The 17,666-nt window shown below is 46.8% G+C and overlaps 1 protein-coding gene across 6 annotated transcripts in view; it reads left to right on the forward strand.

Moving 5' to 3' along the window:
• SIPA1L2 (signal induced proliferation associated 1 like 2) overlaps nt 1-17,666 on the forward strand; it is a 795,004-nt gene that overhangs the window by 437,938 nt on the left and 339,400 nt on the right. For all 6 annotated transcript variants that reach the window (XM_063917773.1, XM_063917774.1, XM_063917772.1 and 3 more), the window contains one exon: nt 2,511-2,699. In XM_063917773.1, coding sequence (XP_063773843.1) covers nt 2,511-2,699 — 189 coding nt within the window. The remainder of the gene's footprint in view (nt 1-2,510; nt 2,700-17,666) is intronic.

Here is a 17,666-nt window from a genome sequence, read left to right on the forward strand (position 1 = left end):
CACTGCACTTGACTGTCAGTGTCCACCCCTTCCCTCTCTTCCAGTCATCTCCTCCTACCCTGAGTCCTGGCTCCCAGCTCTGTTACAGAGAGCCGACGCCTGTCCCTAGCGCCGCCTAGAGCTCAAGCTCCACTCACTCCACCCTCGCTACGCCCCTGCTTGCTAGTAGTGGTATCAGTTCGATTGTCCAGTATAACATTCCATATCATTGAGTATGTGACCAGCATAACTAGGAAACCTCAGATTTATTATTATTATTATTATTATCCTTCATTTATATGGTGCCATAAGGGATCCGCAGCGCCCATTACAGAGTACATAAACAAATAAGCAAAACAGCACTTACAGCATACCTCCCAACTGTCCCGTTGTTTTGGGACTATCCCACCCGCGGGCCGCAGTGTCCCGCAGTAAGGAGTGGGGGGGGAGGCAGTTGGGAGGCTCCTGTCACTGCTGCTCTGCTTAGCAGTGACAGAAGCCTCCCAACTGCCCCTTCCTTCCCCCCTTAGCAGAGCAGCGGAGAATAGACGCTGTGCGCATGCCCACAGAGCACTGGGCATGTCCCCTCAGTGGCGAGAATGGGGGCGTGGCTTGCAATCGCGGACCTTCCCGTGAACCACTCCCCCTTTACCGTAGGCCACACCCTCTTTTCAGACAGGCGCGCTAAGGTTTCCCGCTCACTGTCTAATAAGTTGGGAGGTATGCTTACAGTTCAAGACAAGGGGGATATTCAATTGTTTGAAAAGTCAGTTGGGTGTCTGTTTTTTTGCTATCTAATAGACAGGAAAAAACAGACACCCAACTGACTTTGCAAACATTTGAATTCCCCCCATTAGGTCAAGTACGGAAACATGGGGTAAGTTTGCCATCAGAGGGAGTATATACAGATGGGTCCATGTTTATGTTTATCTTTACCTTTAATAGGATTAACTGAGACTGGGCAGTCGGACTAAATCCCCTGCTGTAATGACTTAATCCCCTGCTGTATTGTTCTCTGTATTGTATTGCAGCTGGGAATAGATAATAGATGAAGGGTTTATGTTAATAAACCATGTTGTGTCTAGGCGCAGCAAACTAGCCAAGATAACTGTGGACCCATCTGAGTATAAGATAGTGTAAGTAAGAGAAGGAAAGGCACACAAGGGGAGAAAGTCCTGCTCTTGCAAGTGCAGCTAAATGATTTATTGTTACAGGCCAAACGTGTCCATTAAAACTCTGCAAGAAATACACAATTAGCACATATGTATCATATTTTGAAATACAGGTTGAGTCTCTCATATCCAAAATGTATTTTGGATATCAGATTTTTCCGTATTTTGGAATATTTGCATACCATAATGAGAAATTTTGGGAATGAGACCAATGTCTAAACACAGAATGCATTGTTTCATATATTCCATATACACATAGCCTGAAGGTAATTTTATACAAGTGGTGGGAATGTAATGAAGTCCGAGTTCAGCGGGCGTGTGGGATGCCCCTTTCAAAAAACGTCCAAGTTCGGCCGGCATCCCCCACAGCCGCTGAACTCGGACTTCATTACATCCCGGCTAATATTTTTAATAATTTTGTGCATGAAACAAAGCTTGTGAAATTAATTTATGTTTCATACAGTATATGCCTTATACCAGTTCTTAAACTGTGTGCCGTGGCACCCTGGGGTGCCTCACTGAACTTGCAGGGGTGCCTTAGATTGGTGGTCCAGGACCAATTCAAATTAGTTGTGGTCACTGTAATAGGCAAAACCAGTGCTGGTGGCTGTCAATCATAAAATATATGGACAAGCAGAAGTAAATCCTGTCCCTCACAACACAACTGAACATAAGGATGATATAAAAACGCAGTTTACTTATTGAGAAATTCAGAAAGAAATATTAAATTAAGAAACTTTTGGTCTGTTTGGCAAGACAAGGTGCATTGTATTTCTGTAAAAGCTATGTACTTTATATGTTTATATGTTTCTCATACCCGTTGTACCTTGAATCTGAACACTAATTGACTTATTAATAATAAGATCTAATATAAAAAAAAAAAAGTTAACTTTTGGCCTAGGGGTGCCGTGAAAAATATTCTGATGCTTTAGGGCGCCATGATTCAAAAAAGTTTGGGAACCACTGCCTAATACACACATCCTGAAGATAATTGTATACAATATTTTTAATACTGTTGTGCATTAAACACAGTTTGTGTACTTTGGACCATCAGAAAGAAAATTTGTCACTATCTCAATCGAGCTCCAAAAATGCCATATTTCAGAATTCTGTATATGGGAGACTTAACCTGTAACTATTTTTGAAGAGTTCATATTAGAAAAGTATGTGAAACTTTCCACCTGCCATAACATTTGCTAATATACAGCAGATATATACAGTAGATATGTAAGCCATATCAGAAATATGTATTGGCTTTGTCCCAGCTTAAAAAAATGACAGTATATTGTGTTGAACAAATCATGTATGTTGTTTTGACAGTACATGCATTTTTGTTACAATCTGTTAACATTTTTGCAGCTAACAACGCTAAGAGGGGCAGTTTTAGAAGACGCTGTACCATCAACAGCAAGACACGGTTCAGCACGTGGCCTTCCTCACAAAGAAATCCTTGAATATGTGATACCAGACCTTAACGTTCAGTGTCTTCGGCAAGCGATAAGCTCACCCAAAGTCCAGGAGCAGTTGCTGAAGCTAGATGAACAAGGGGTATGTAATAGACTTATTCTCTGCATGAATATTACAACATTCTAATATTCCCTGTATTGATATATTTGTGAACTAAAAGATCCATTGAGTCTTATTACTCTTTTATGAAAAACTGAAAGATTTACAGTTTAATAAAAAAAACTAATAAACAAAAGAAAGTATACAAGTTACAGCTAACATCACCACTTTTATATAGCTCTGTACAAATATATTACTTAATGGAACGCTATTAGAAATTCATGTTGGCCCAGTGTAAAGTAAATCTAAGGCCTTCATTTAGGTGTTCATGTAAAATTGTCTCCTCCGTCATCATTGCTGCAGTCACATTAAACAGCCCTTATAGTCGCACGTAGTTGTGAGCGTGTTTACTAGCGCTGGGCATCTTTTCACGCATTTTCCCCTGAAAATGCATCTTAAGGGGGGTACTCTTAAGGGGGGTACTCACGGAGCGATATTCTAAGCAATCTGACTAGATTGCTTAGATTATCAGCATGATCGCTCCGTGTGTTGCCCGCTCAGCGATAGCGATGCGCGGCCCCGCACATCGCTATCGCTGCTGCTAGATTGGCCTGCATGCAGGCCAATCTAGCTGGTCGCCGACTTCACCCGCTGGGTGAAGTGAGCGGCCCCCCGTCTCCCCCCGCACGCTCAGCACAGATCGCGCTGTGCTGAGCTGCGGGAGAGATGTGTGCTGAGCGGGTCGCTCAGCACACATCTTTTCCTGCATCGGCCCGTCTATATTGGCCTTTATTCACATTGCTATGCAATTAGACGCAAAGGTAGACTTTGCAGATATAAATGATATGCGGCATGCCTATATTCTATTTGTGACTGCAGCTGTATCTGCATATGAAATGCCACGTTACAGTGTTTTCCTGGAAAACTCCCGTGAGATTCAGCCAGCTCGGTCAGGATAAGGAATGCTACATTACAGTGTATGTCACTATTTATGTTTTTATTGAAAGCACATTTTACATGATGTGCAGTCATACTTCAAAAGTGAATTATATTGCGAATGTTTTTCTATAAAATACTCTATTTAAAAAGAAAAAAGAAAAAAAAAAAAATATATATATATATATATATATATTTCTCATACGTCCTAGAGGATGCTGGGGACTCCGTAAGGACCATGGGGTATAGACGGGATCCGCAGGAGACATGGGCACACTGTAAGACTTTGAATGGGTGTGAACTGGCTCCTCCCTCTATGCCCCTCCTCCAGACCTCAGTTAGACTCTGTGCCCAGGAGTGACTGGACACACACTAGGGGAGCTCTACAGAGTTTCTCTAAAGACTTTATTGTTAGGTTTTTTATTTTCAGGGAGACCTGCTGGCTACAGGCTCCCTGCATCGTGGGAGTGAGGGGAGAGAAGTCAGACCTACTTCTTCTTAGTTAAAGGGCTCTGCTTCTTAGGCTACTGGACACCATTAGCTCCAGAGGGTTCGATCACTTGGTTTGCCTAGCTGCTTGTTCCCGGAGCCACGCCGTCACCCCCTTCACAGAAGCCAGAAGAAAGAAGTCGGGTGAGTATGAGAAGATCAGAAGACTTCAGGACGGCAGAAGACTTCGGTAACGGAGGTACAGCGCAGCGGTCGCGCTGTGCTCCATGCTCCCACACACCAACGGCACTCACAGGGTGCAGGGTGCTGGGGGGGAGCGCCCTGGGCAGCAAGTTACTGATCTTCTAAAACAGCTGGCATAAAAAGCATTTTCGGTGCCATGGCACCGTGTCCCATACCCCCGCCAGCATAAAGCAGCGCGCTGCGCGCCATTGCTCCCGCGCCGACGGCTTACAAGGGCGCGGGGGGGGGGGGGCGCCCTGGGCAGCAATGTATACCTTTTTTAAGGGTGGCTACGTAATATACAGTGTGTAGACACTGTATAGGGGCCCCGCTGGCATAAAAAAACTGTTTGTTCCCGGAGCCACGCCGTCAATCTCCTCACAAAAGCCAGAAGAAAGAAGCCGGGTGAGTATTGGAAGAAAAGAAGACTTCAGTGACGGCAGAAGACTTCAGTAACGGAGGTAACAGCAGCAGTAGGGCTGCGCTGCATGCTCCCACACACCAACGTCTCTGGCAGGGTGCAGGGCGCTGGGGGGGAGCGCCCTGGGGGCATGTTGCTGACGGTCTATAAGGCTGGCGGGGGACATATTACGGTGCCTGTGCACAGCGTATGTTCACCCCGCCAGCGTGTCGCAGGGGGGAGAGACAGCGGTAGCGCTGCGCTCCCGGCTCCCGCGCTTTCCAGCACCTGCAGGGTGCAGGGCGCTGGGGGGGGAGCGCCCTGGGCAGCATATAATAAAATCAGTAATATCACTGGCGGGGGGACATACTTCGGTGCCCACCCCGCCAGTGCGCCGTGAACGGGAGGGAGCAGCAGCGGTAGCGCTGCGCTCCCGGCTCCCGCACTCCACCGGGCCTGCAGGGTGCAGGGCGCTGGGGGGGAGCGCCCTGGGTAACATTTAAAAAATGTAATCACTGACGGGGGGGGACATGCTTCGGCGCCCGCCCCGCCAGTGCGCCGCGAACGGGAGGGGGAGGCAGCGGTAGCGCTGCGCTCTCTGTTCCCGCTCCCCGTCGGCCTCCAGGGTGCAGGGCGCTGGGGGGTAGCGCTCTGTCCGGCATTGATAAAAGGATCCCGGGCGGGGGAACATACCCGGACACCGGGTGTCTTTTCCCCGCCGGGAGACCGCAGCGTGCACGCTGCGGTCCATAGCTCCCACACACCAACGGCTTCCGTGGGTGCAGGGCGCAGGAGGGGCGCCCTGGGATGCGTTGGGACAAAAAGTAAGTTATACAGGGGGTTACCCCCTGTATATAGGGTCCCCAGCTAGTTTTAGGGGGTTATATATTTATATTTAATTGAGCGGGCTTAAGCGCGCCGGGAGGGGTGGAGCTTAGCCCTCACAGAGGAGTTAGCGCCATTTTCCTCAGGTCCCCACCAGGATTTACTGTATTGTAAGAAGGAGGGGGGGGCACAGAGTGTTTAATGCTATATGGGTGTCCTATAGCATTATGTTTAATAATGGACGCATAATCCTTGTTGTGATATATAAACTCACTGTTTCCCTGTGTTTTACCCACTTTCGGTTAGTCGACATATTTCGACAGGTGTTAGGGCTTTGTCACAAGCTGCTGTGGGGATAACTGTCGGCTTCGCCGACGTTTGGCGGTACTTGATTCAAAAAAATTAAGTATTAGCAGGTTGGTTTTGTGTGCTTGAAAACAAGTCAACGCGCTAGGGGAGACACAGTTGTTGGTGGATGCCCTGTCGGCATCAACGGTATTTCCGGGGTAGAAAAATTAGCAGGCGGTTATTGCCTTGTACCTGTATTGGTATATATATATATATGTATATGTCTATAAACAGATTATTAATGCGCCACATGTGATGGGAACACGTTTCAGATATGCTACGTATGTAGTGATGATAAGTTGCTTTTGAACATAAGTAATTTTTAAACACTCCCCTATGGTATTCACGGGGCGTCAGCTTTGTCCCTCAATAAAAAGCAGGGGTGGTACCTTCCCTGAAGTAAATAGTAATGATAAACAAGGGATGAGGGATGTATAGCGACCACTGGTGTTAAATCAATGTAACAAATAATAAATAATAAATGATGAAGTCTATTTGACGAAACACGTTGGGAGACCTGTACCTACCTCATTTCCAGATAAGGAATTACCTTTTTATTGATTCTATTGTAGTTTTTATACATTTTAAGTACTTTAGTCCAGCTGTGTTTTGTATTGTTGTCCCATTTTTACGTTATATGTTTTACTGCTAATATATTGTTTTTATTACTAATAAATTGTTATTTATTATTTAATATTTGTTACATTGATTTATCACCAGTGGTCGCTATACATCCCTCATCCCTTGTTTATCATATATATGTATATATTTATAGGTATATGTGGGGGGAGTGTTATTGAAATTGTATATGTATACTTCCCTCAGACCCCTCGGGGTTCTAAGATTATTATTATTTTTTTACCGCTTACTACTCCTTGCTGTCGACATTTACTCAGTTTCTGTCGACCATAACGTTCCTGGTAGATCCACATCGGGGGCACGTCAGTACATGGTCATACACATTCACAACACATTGCTGGGACCTGACGGGTCGGGACAATCCACTTGCGTATAGGTTATATCTATATGTATATATATGTAGATATATACTTATATATGCATGGTTAGGATATCTGTGTTTTATTGTGTATTACATTAAGTATATCCATGAATGCTAAGATAATGGTATTCTTCTCATGTGCTGATCGCTCTGTTGATTAAGCTCTAGATTGGCCGTGACGAGTTGGTTTTCGATCCTATCAAGGAGTCCGATTATTATTCTCTTCCCGACGCGGAGAGAACATTACGACAGTCAACTCCTGGTCGACGCAGAGCCAGTCGCAAAGGATCATACACAGGAAGCTAAGTGATATTTTATTTCTATACTTTGGCCTTATTTGCATTGCATGCACATGAGGGAGGGTTGTATTCGGGTAGGCATCCGATAGAATTACCCTACCCAGAGTGGGTAAACTTGCTTATGTTGTTTCTACTTATAACATTGCAGCAGGCTGCCGCGGGACAGCAGGAGGTGTAGCTGGGAAAATGCTGAGGTTGTCTCCGAGAGATACTCGGGGGAGGTATACAGCTGTTTGGTGAGCCCTCTGTTCAGTAACTCTCGGTGGATACACCTGGTAAGTCTACCTTCGGGAGTTAGCCTCCTTCACAACGGTTGGTGACGCATTCTTTTGTGGGATGCATTCGTTTTAACTGGTTCGATACCGTGCTTTTTTCCTTTCTGTGCAGACAGTGGAAGGTTGGAAGGTAAGAGTTCTGCAGCCTTGGTAGGTTCGCAGAAGTGGATGTCGTTTTCTGTTTCCAACACATCCACCACTTGTCGCTGAGTCTATCTGGCTAGTTCCCAATCCGGTGAGCGCTAGTCTAAAAATTTCAGTTAGTCCAGGAATGGACTAAGACTTGTGAGTTATTTATAGAATCAAAAGGGGGAGCATTCTGAGTTACGGTTGTTCCCCTTACTGTTTTTTCTAATGGATCTTGCCGTTCCCCTCTGGTTGGGGAGGTAGTACGCTACGTCATACAGAGGTGCATCAGGTTCAGGACATTGTCCGGTTGTCCCTGTATAAAGATGCAAATCGTTGTTTCTCTCTGACTGTTCTTCGACACAGGGATTGGCTGTTGTTCCCACCGACACAGTTGTCGGAGGTGGGTTTCAGAGTAGATACTGCCCGGTTAATGTTCGGGGTTTTTTTCCTGTGGAAAGAGGTCTGAGGATACATAGTTGGATCAGCTTTGCTGGGACACTTCATCAATATGTTCTGTTACTAAAACAGATGGGTGCGGCCTACGAGGCCTGTTTTGGTGAGCACGTCTACTGCCAGAGTGGCTTTCAAGGGGCCACTTGAAATTGTGGTCCGCGTTTCACCTGCATATGCACCGGAATATAATCCTAAAGGCCAGGACATCACTCCTGTTGTGTCTGCTCGGTTCTCTCCTTCTAGAGGGATGAAGGTTCGGGATCCAAGGTTAGATCCTGGTATCCGTGCATAACAATCTCCGAGGCTGGGGAGCAGGCCTTGCAAGGGACGTATTTCCAGAGGTTAAGGTTAAGTTGGAAAGCTTGTCTGCAATAAGCTTTCTTGATTTAAAAGATATTTTCGAAGAACGTATTCTTCGTGTTTGGCCCATGTTAGTTCTGCCAGACCACTTATCAGCAATGGCGTGAGTAAGCCGCTATGACGGAACAAGGAGAAAAGCGCCAATGGCAGAAGATGCACAGTTTTGCCGTGGGGCAAAAAGTCTGGTAGTATTCGTTCCGGTGGTTGACGAAGGAGAAACAGATTTTCTCTGTTGACGCGATCTACATCCGGGGGAAAATTCAGTCATCGTCGAGAAGTTTTCACAGACGTGATAACTTTTGTGGAGGGTCGCAATTGGTCATGTTGGTGTCTCGCTTCAACGAGAGGCCTCAGGCAAGGGACACCCTCGTGACACCGTGGGTGTTTTTAGTCGGTCTATGTGGCCTCTCCTATTTCATTTTTTCGGAAGGTGATAAACGTAAGAAGAACATAGGTTCAGGCGATCCTCTCGGATCTGATTTAGCCAAGGAGGTTTTGCTATCCAGTTTTTTCATGATTTGCTCATGGGAGTTTCCTGCCCTCTTCCTTTACGTGAGGAACTGTTACAACTAGATCAGGGCGTGTATCAAGACTTACCGCGACTGCGTCTGACGGCGTGGCGGTTGAATGCCATATTCTAAGCCGGAAGGATGTTCTCAGTGAAGCCGTTTCCTCAATGTTTCAGGCTAGGACAGAAGTAACGGCAAAGCCTTTCCGCCGTGGTTGGCGTATTTCTGTGTCTTGGTGTGAATCCAGGATGGTTTTTACGGAAGACTTTCTGCTAGGTCGTTCTTATCCATACTTACAAGCCATTGTGGATGCAGGCCTACAGTTAGGCTCCATTTCGGGGCAGTATGGCCTTATTATTTTCTAAAAAAAAAAAAAAAAAAAATTCTCTCTTGGAAAGTGGTCATGCTATTGGCTTTGGCGTCCGTAAGGTGGGTGTCGGACGTGGTGGGTTTGTCTCACAAGAGCCTTGTTTGATCTTCCAGGTAGACAGAGAGGACTTGTGAACTCGGATTGTATTTCTACCAAAGAGTGTTTTCTGGGTTTCGCAGAAAACAGTCTTTTTTTGATGCCGGTGGTTCCTTCGGCATTAGCTGATTCATAGTCTTTCGGTGTTACCGGGGATTTGAATATTTAGGCTGCCAATTTGGCTCAGTTGGTAGAAATAGAGGCTCTGTTTCTCCGGTATGCTCCCAACATGCTTGGGGCGACTTCAGTATGCTGTCTGTTACACGCTGAATCTGTGATACGATTTGGCATGTTGTTCGATGCTTAGATTGCCGTGACCGAAGTCGGTGGAAGCCCATTCTACTGGAAAGATGGGCTCTTCTTGGGCGGATGCCCGAGGAGTCTAGGCAGTTCAACTTTGCCGAGCGGATTATTGGTCGGGATCAAACGCTTTTGCTATGCTCTACGAGTTTGTTGGGGACCTTTTTGTTTGCTCATTCGGTGCTGCAGAGTCGTCCGCACTCTCCCGCCCGTTTTGGAGCTTTGGTATAAACCCCATGGTCCTTTTGGAGTCCCCAGCATCCTCTAGGACGTATGAGAAAATAGGATTTTGGTACCTACCGGTAAATCCTTTTCTCTTAGTCCGTAGAGGATGCTGGGCGCCCGTCCCAGTGCATACGCTGTCTGCAGTTAGTGTTTTTGGTTACACCCTGGTGGTGTGTCTTCTCTGTCAGGCGGTTGCTACCGTTTTTTTTCATGCCATGGCATGCGGGGTCTTATTTTGCTTATGTGGACACACGGTTTGTGTTGCATATTCTCTCAGCATATGGCTGTGTTTTGTTCATGCTGTGGGCTGGTATTCTACTGAATGCCACGTTCTACGGTGTGTTTGAGGTGTGAGCTGGTAGGACACTCACCGTGTTTATAACAATAAATTCTTTCCTCGAAATGTCCATCTCTCCTGGGCACAGTTTTCTAACCGAGGTCTGGAGGAGGGGCATAGAGGGAGGAGCCAGTTCACACCCAGTTTAAGTCTGCATAGTGTGCCCAGGCTCCTGCGGATCTGTCTATACCCCATGGTCCTTTTGGAGTCCCCAGCATCCTCTACGGACTAAGAGAAAAGGATTTACCGGTAGGTACCAAAATCCTATTATTTCTAGTGGGCTGAAGCGCGGCGAGAAGGGGCGGGGCTTAGCCCTCACAACACTTTCAGCGCCATTTTCCTCCATGTCCCCGCCATAGCAGTGAAAACAAACATGGGGGGGGGGCACAGTGTTTAGTGTATATAGACAATATAACAATAAGTTAGTTAAATGGGCTTCTAATACGGTGTGTTGTGCATATATCCCTGTGTTTCCCTGGTCAGAATACCCTCTATAGCTTTTTAGTCGACATATGTCGACAGGTATGAGTGCTCTGTCACAAACAGGGGGATCACTGTCGGCATCACCGACGCCTGTTGGTCCTTGATGCAGTTGATGCAGTGTCAGCAGGTCGGTAGTTGTTTGCTTGTCAAAAGTGAACATTGTAGGGGAGACACAGTGGTATGCGGGTGACCCTGTCGGCACCAACTGTTATTACTGAGAGTAACTTAACATGCTGTAACTGCCTTATGCCTGTATATATATATATTTGTATGTATATGTATGGTACGGTTCCTTGGGCCTGTAGCTCGAGCACAGATATGGTAGTAGGTGTGGGGGAGTGTTATAAAGATTATATAGGTATACTCCCCTCGGACCTCTCAGGGTTTGCCAGATGGTTATTTTGCCTGGTTACTACTCCCGGTTTGTCGACAAATACTAGGTTTTCTGTCGACCATAAGGTTTCCTGTTTGATCCACAACTGGGGCTTTCAGTACATGGTCATACACATTCAGAACACATTAATGTCACTAGGGACCCTACGGTTCGGGACAATCCACTTATATGTATGTTATATATATATATATATATATATATATATATACATATGGGATATGTGTGTATTTGTGTATTACATTATGATTATAATGACTGCTGAGGTAAAAGTATTCTCTCATGTGCTGGTCGCTCTGTTGATAAAGCTCTAGGTCGGCCGTGAAGAGCAGATCCTCTCAAGGAGTCCGAATGTTTATTCTTTTCCCGCTGCGTATAGAATACGGTGAAAGTCAACTCCTGGTCGACACAGGGCCCTGTCACAAAGGATCGTACACAGGAAGCTAAGTGAAATTTTATTTATATGCTTTGGCGTTATTTGCATTACATGCACATGGGGGAGTGTTTATATTCGGAAAAGCATCCAATAGTATTACCCTAAAGAGAGTGGGGAGGTTTCTTATGTTGAGTCTTCTCTATAATATGGCAAGAAATGCTGAGGCGGACTCCGAGAGATACTGGAGTGTTTCCCTGGGGCGGTGTACTGCTGGGCGGGGAGGCCTCAGTTCAGTCACTCTCGGTGGATACCACTGGTGGGTCTAACTTCGTGAGTTAGATTCCCTCACAACGGTTGGTGACGCATTCTGTTGTGGGATGCAGTCATTTTAACCGTTTGATACTGTTCTTTTTGCCCTTTCAGTGCAGATTGTGGAAGGTGAAAAGGTAAGAGTTCTGCAGCCTGTTAGGTTCGCAGAACAGGATGTCGTTTTCTGTTTTACCACATCCACCGCAAGTCGCTGGGTCTATCTGGCTGGAGCCCACTTCGGTGGGAACTCATCTACTACTCTTCAGTCAGTCCGAGAATGGCCTTGGACCTGTGAGTTAATAATGGAATCCAAAAGGGGACATGCTGGAGTTTCCAGATGATTCCCTTCACTGATTTTTTGAATAGATCCTCTGATTCCCCTCTGGAAGGGGAGGTAGTGCGCGACGCCATACTAGAGTTGCGTCAGGTTAAGGACTTTGTCCTGCTGTCCCTAAAAAAAAAGGATTTCTACTTACGATGGGAACTCCAGCACGTAAGGGTAGAAAAGGGGTTAAATGTGTTTTTCTCCGCGTACAGCTTACCTGGGTTGATATCCAGGATTGTCTTTCCTATTTCACCAGAGTGATGGCAGTAGGATGGTATTCTTTCAATTGTAAGAGCCATTGTTATTCTGTACTGGGACACTTTCCTGATTAAGGCGAGGTCAAGACACAAGTGGTGCAAATTGCTGTTTTCCCTCTGACTGTTCTTCAACACAGGGGAAGGCTGTTGTTCCCAACGACGCAGACGTCGGAGGTGGGTATCAGAGTAGATACGGAAAGGTGGAAGTTCTGTGTGTTCCTGTGGACAGAGGTTTGAGGATCCGGAGTCGGATCAGATTTGCAGTGACAATCCATCAATATGTTCCGTGGATGAAGAAGATGGGTGCGGCCTAAGAGGCATTTTCGGTGAGCAGGTCAAATGCCAGAGTGGTTTTCACGGGGCCAGTTGGAAATGTGGTCCGGGTCTCACCTGCGCATGCGCCGGAATATAATCCTGATGGCCAGGATATCGCTCCTGTGGTGTCTGCTCAGTTCTTTCCTCCTAGAGGGACGGAGGCTCGGAATCCAGGATGAGATCCTGGTGTCCATGCATGCAGATCTCCGAGACTGGGGAGCAGTCCTTGCAAGGGAAGTATTTCCAGAGGAAAAGGTCAAGCTGGGAAGCTTGCCTGCAATAAGCTTTCTTGACTTAAGAGCTATTTTCAACGAACATATGCATCATGAGCTGCCCGTGTTAATTCTGTCGGACGACTTGGCAGCAGTGGTGTAAGTAGGCCGCTAGGGCGGAACAAGGAGCAAAGCGACAATGGCAGAAGCCGAAAACATTTTCCGCTGGGTGGCAAGACTGGTAAACATAATATATGAGCAGTCTTCGTTCCGGATGTGAATGACGGAGAAATAGATTCCTCTGCAGACGCGATCTCCATCCGGGAGAAATACAGTGGTCATCGAGAAGTTTTCACTGAAGTGACAAGTCTTTGAGGAGTGCTTCAAGTGGACATGTCGCCGTTTCACCTCAACGAGAGATCTCAGGGATATTGTTCCGGGTCAGGGGACACTCAAGCTATGGCAGGGGACGTCCTCAGGACACCTTGGGTGTTTTCAGTCAGTTTCTGTGTCCCCTCCGTTTTCACTATTCGGAAGGTGATAAACGTAAGAAGAACAAAGGTTCAGGCGATCCTCATTGTTCCGGTCTAACCAAGGAGAGCTTGGTATCCAGTTCTTCAAGATTTACTCATAGAAGATCCATGGCCCCTTCTTCTACATGGGGAACTGTTACAGCAAGATCAGGGCGTGTATCAAGCCTTACCACGGCTACGTTTGACGGCGTGGCGGTGGAAGGCCATATCCTAGCCAGAAGGAGTATTCCCAGTGAAGTCATTTCCACACTTCTTCAGGCTAGAAAAGAAGTAACGGCAAAGCCTTACCACCGTGTTTGGAGAAAATATGTGTCTTGGTGTGAATCCAAGAAGGCTACTACGGAAGACTTTCAGCTGGGTCGTTTTTCTCCATTCTTTGCAAGCAGGTGTGGGTGCAGGCCTAAAGTTAGGCTCCATTTAAGCGCGGTTTTGGCCTTATAAATTTTCTTTCAAGAAAGAATTGGCAACCGTTCCCGGAAGTTCGGACCTTTGTGAAAGGAGTACTGCACATCCAACCTCCATTTGTGCCCTCGTTGGCACCATGGGGCATTGACGTGGTGTTGCGTTTGCTTGTGTCACACTGTTTGGAATCTTTGTGAAAGGTTGTGTTTAAATTTCTCTCTTGAAAAGTGGTCATGCTATTGGCTTTGGCGTCCACAAGGCGGGTGTCGGTAGTAACGGCTTTGTCTCACAAGTGCCCTGTTTGATCTTCCATGTGGATAGAGAGGAATTGAGAACTCGGATAAAAGTTCTGCCAAAAGTGGTTTCTGGGTTTCGCAGAAATCAGCCTATTTTGATGCCGGTGGTTTCTTGGGCATTAGCTGATTCAAAGTCTCTCGATGTGGTCAGGGCTTTGAATATTTAGGTCGCCAATTTGGCTCCGATTGGGGAAACAGAGACTCTGTTTGTCCGGTATGCTCCCAGCATGATTGGAGCGCCTGCGTCTATGCAGTCTGTTACACGCTGGATCTGTGATACGATTCGGCGTGCTCGTTCTACGGCTGGATTGCCGTTACCGAAGTCGGTGGAGACCCATTCTTCTAGGAAGATAGGCTCTTCTTGGGCGGATGCCCGAGGAGTCTCGGCGGTTCAACTTTGCCGAGCGGCTACTTAGTCGGGTTCAAACACTTTTGCTATGCTCTACCAGTTTGATTCCCTGGCTGATGGGGACCTTTTGTTTGCTCAATCGTGCTGCAGTGTCGTCCGCACTCTCCCGCCCGGTCGGGAGCTTTGGTATAAACCCCATGGTCCTTATGGAGTCCCCAGCATCCTCTAGGATGTATGAGAAAATAGGATTTTAATACCTACCGGTAAATCCTTTTCTCTTAGTCCGTAGAGGATGCTGGGCGCCCGTCCTAGTGCGTACTGTGGCCCTCATTCCGAGTTGTTCGCTCGGTACTTTTCATCGCATCGCAGTGAAAATCCGCTTAGTACGCATGCGCAATGTTCGCACTGCGACTGCGCCAAGTAACTTTACTATGATGAAAGTATTTTTACTCACGGCTTTTTCTTCGCTCGGGCGATCGTAATGTGATTGACAGGAAATGGGTGTTACTGGGCGGAAACACGGCGTTTCAGGGGCGTGTGGCTGAAAACGCTACCGTTTCCGGAAAAAACGCAGGAGTGGCCGGAGAAACGGTGGGAGTGCCTGGGCGAACGCTGGGTGTGTTTGTGACGTCAACCAGGAACGACAAGCACTGAAATGATCGCACAGGCAGAGTAAGTCTGGAGCTACTCTGAAACTGCTAAGTAGTTAGTAATCGCAATATTGCGAATACATCGTTCGCAATTTTAAGAAGCTAAGATTCACTCCCAGTAGGCGGCGGCTTAGCGTGTGTAACTCTGCTAAATTCGCCTTGCGACCGATCAACTCGGAATGAGGGCCTGTGTCTGCAGTTATTGGTTATGGTTACACTCTTGTGGTGTTTCTTTTCTGTCAGGCTGTTGCTGAAGTTGTTCATGCCATGGCATGCGGTGTCTTATTATTGGTTGTGTTGACACACAGGTTGGGTTACATATTCTCTCAGCTTGTGGCTGTGTATTGTTCATGCCGTTGGCTGGTATTCTATTGAATGCCACGTTCTGCGGTATGTTCGTGGTGTGAGCTGGTACGACACTCACCGTGTTTAAACAATAAATTCTTTCCTCGAAATGTCCGTCTCCCTGGGCACAGTTTTCTAACTGAGGTCTGGAGTAGGGGCATAGAGGGAGGAGCCAGTTCACACCCATTCAAAGTCTTATAGTGTGCCCATGTCTCCTGCGGATCCCGTCTATACCCCCATGGTCCTTACGGAGTCCCCAGCATCCGCTACGGACTAAGTGAAAAGGATTTACCGGTAGGTATTAAAATCCTATTATACACTGCTCAAAAAAATAAAGGGAGCACTAAAATAACACATCCTAGATCTGAATGAATGAAATATTCTTATTAAATAATTTGTTCTTTACATAGTTGAATGTGCTGACAACAAAATCACACAAAAATTATCAATGCAAATCAAATTTATTAACCCATGGAGGTCTGGATTTGGAGTCACACTCAAAATTAAAGTGGAAAAACACACTACAGGCTGATCCAACTTTGATGTAATGTCCTTAAAACAAGTAAAAATGATGCTCAGCGTGTGTGGCCTCCACGTGCCTGTATGACCTCCCTACAACGCCGGAGCATGCTCCTGATGAGGTGGCAGATGGTCTTCTGGGGGATCTCCTCCCAGACCTGGACTAAAGCATCCGCCAACTCCTGGACAGTCTGTGGTGCAACGTGGCGTTGGCGGATGGATCGAGACATGATGTCCCAGATGTGCTCAATTGGATTCAGGTCTGGGGAACGGGCGGGCCAGTCCATAGCATCAATGCCTTCGTCTTGCAGGAACTGCTGACACACTGCAGCCACATGAGGTCTAGCATTGTCTTGCATTAGGAGAAACCCAGGGCCAACCGCACCAGTATATGGTCTCACAAGGGGTCTGAGGATCTCATCTCGGTATCTAATGGCAGTCAGGCTACCTTTGGCGAGCACTTGGAGGGCTGTGCGGCCCCCTAAGAAATTCCACCCCACACCATTACTGACCCACTGCCAAACCGGTCATGCTGGAGGATGTTGCAGGCAGCAGAACGTTCTCCTTGGCGTCTCCAGACTCTGTCACGTCTGTCACATGTGCTCAGTGAGAACCTGCTTTCATCTGTGAAAAGCACAGGGTGCCAGTGGCGAATTTGCCAATCTTGGTGTTCTCTGGCAAATGCCAAACGTCCTGCACAGTGTTGGGCTGTAAACACAACCCCCACCTGTGGACGTCGGGCCCTCATACCACCTTCATGGAGTCTGTTTCTGATCGTTTGAGTAGACACATGCACATTTGTGGCTTGCTGGAAGTCATTTTGCAGGGCTCTGGCAGTGCTCCTCCTGTTCCTCCTTGCACAAAGGCAAAGGTAGCGGTCCTGCTGCTGGGTTGTTGCCCTCCTACGGCCTCCTCCACGTCTCCTGATGTACTTGGCCTGTCTCCTGGTAGCACCTCCATGCTCTGGACACTACGCTGACAGACACAGCAAACCTTCTTGCCACAGCTCGCATTGATGTGCCATCCTGGATGAGCTGCACTACCTGAGCCACTTGTGGGGGTTGTAGACTCCGTCTCATGCTACCACTAGAGTGAAAGCATCGCCAGCTTTCAAAAGTGACCAAAACATCAGCCAGAAAGCATTGGAGCTGAGAAGTGGTCTGTGGTCACCACCTGCAGAACAACTCCTTTATTGGGGGTGTCCTGCTAATTGCCTATAATTTCCACCTGTTGTCTATTCCATTCGCACAACAGCATGTGAAATTGATTGTCAATCAGTGTTGCTTCCTAAGTGGACAGTTTGATTTCACAGAAGTGTGATTGACTTGGCGTTACTTTGTGTTGTTTAAGTGTTCACTTTATTTTTTTGAGCAGTGTATATATATATATATATATATATATATATATATATATTTTATGCAGCTTGTGTCTCCCATACGTATTTTGGATATAGGATTGTTCCGTATTTTGGAATATTTGCATATCATGATTAGATATCTTGGGTATGGGACCCAAGTCTAAACACAGCACTTATGCACCTATGTTTCATATGCACTTTATATGGATTGGGTATGGAATCCCGATTGCCGGCGGCAGGTACACGATGGTGAAAATGCTGGCAATCTTTGGTACGTATTCTATGGCTAACGTCAACCCTAACCCACACCTCCCACAGCCTAACCCTAACTGTCCCCCTCCCCCGCCCTCATCAGC

The sequence above is a fragment of the Pseudophryne corroboree genome, chromosome 4 (genome assembly GCF_028390025.1).
Source record: "Pseudophryne corroboree isolate aPseCor3 chromosome 4, aPseCor3.hap2, whole genome shotgun sequence".
In the NCBI taxonomy this organism is placed as follows: domain Eukaryota; kingdom Metazoa; phylum Chordata; class Amphibia; order Anura; family Myobatrachidae; genus Pseudophryne; species Pseudophryne corroboree.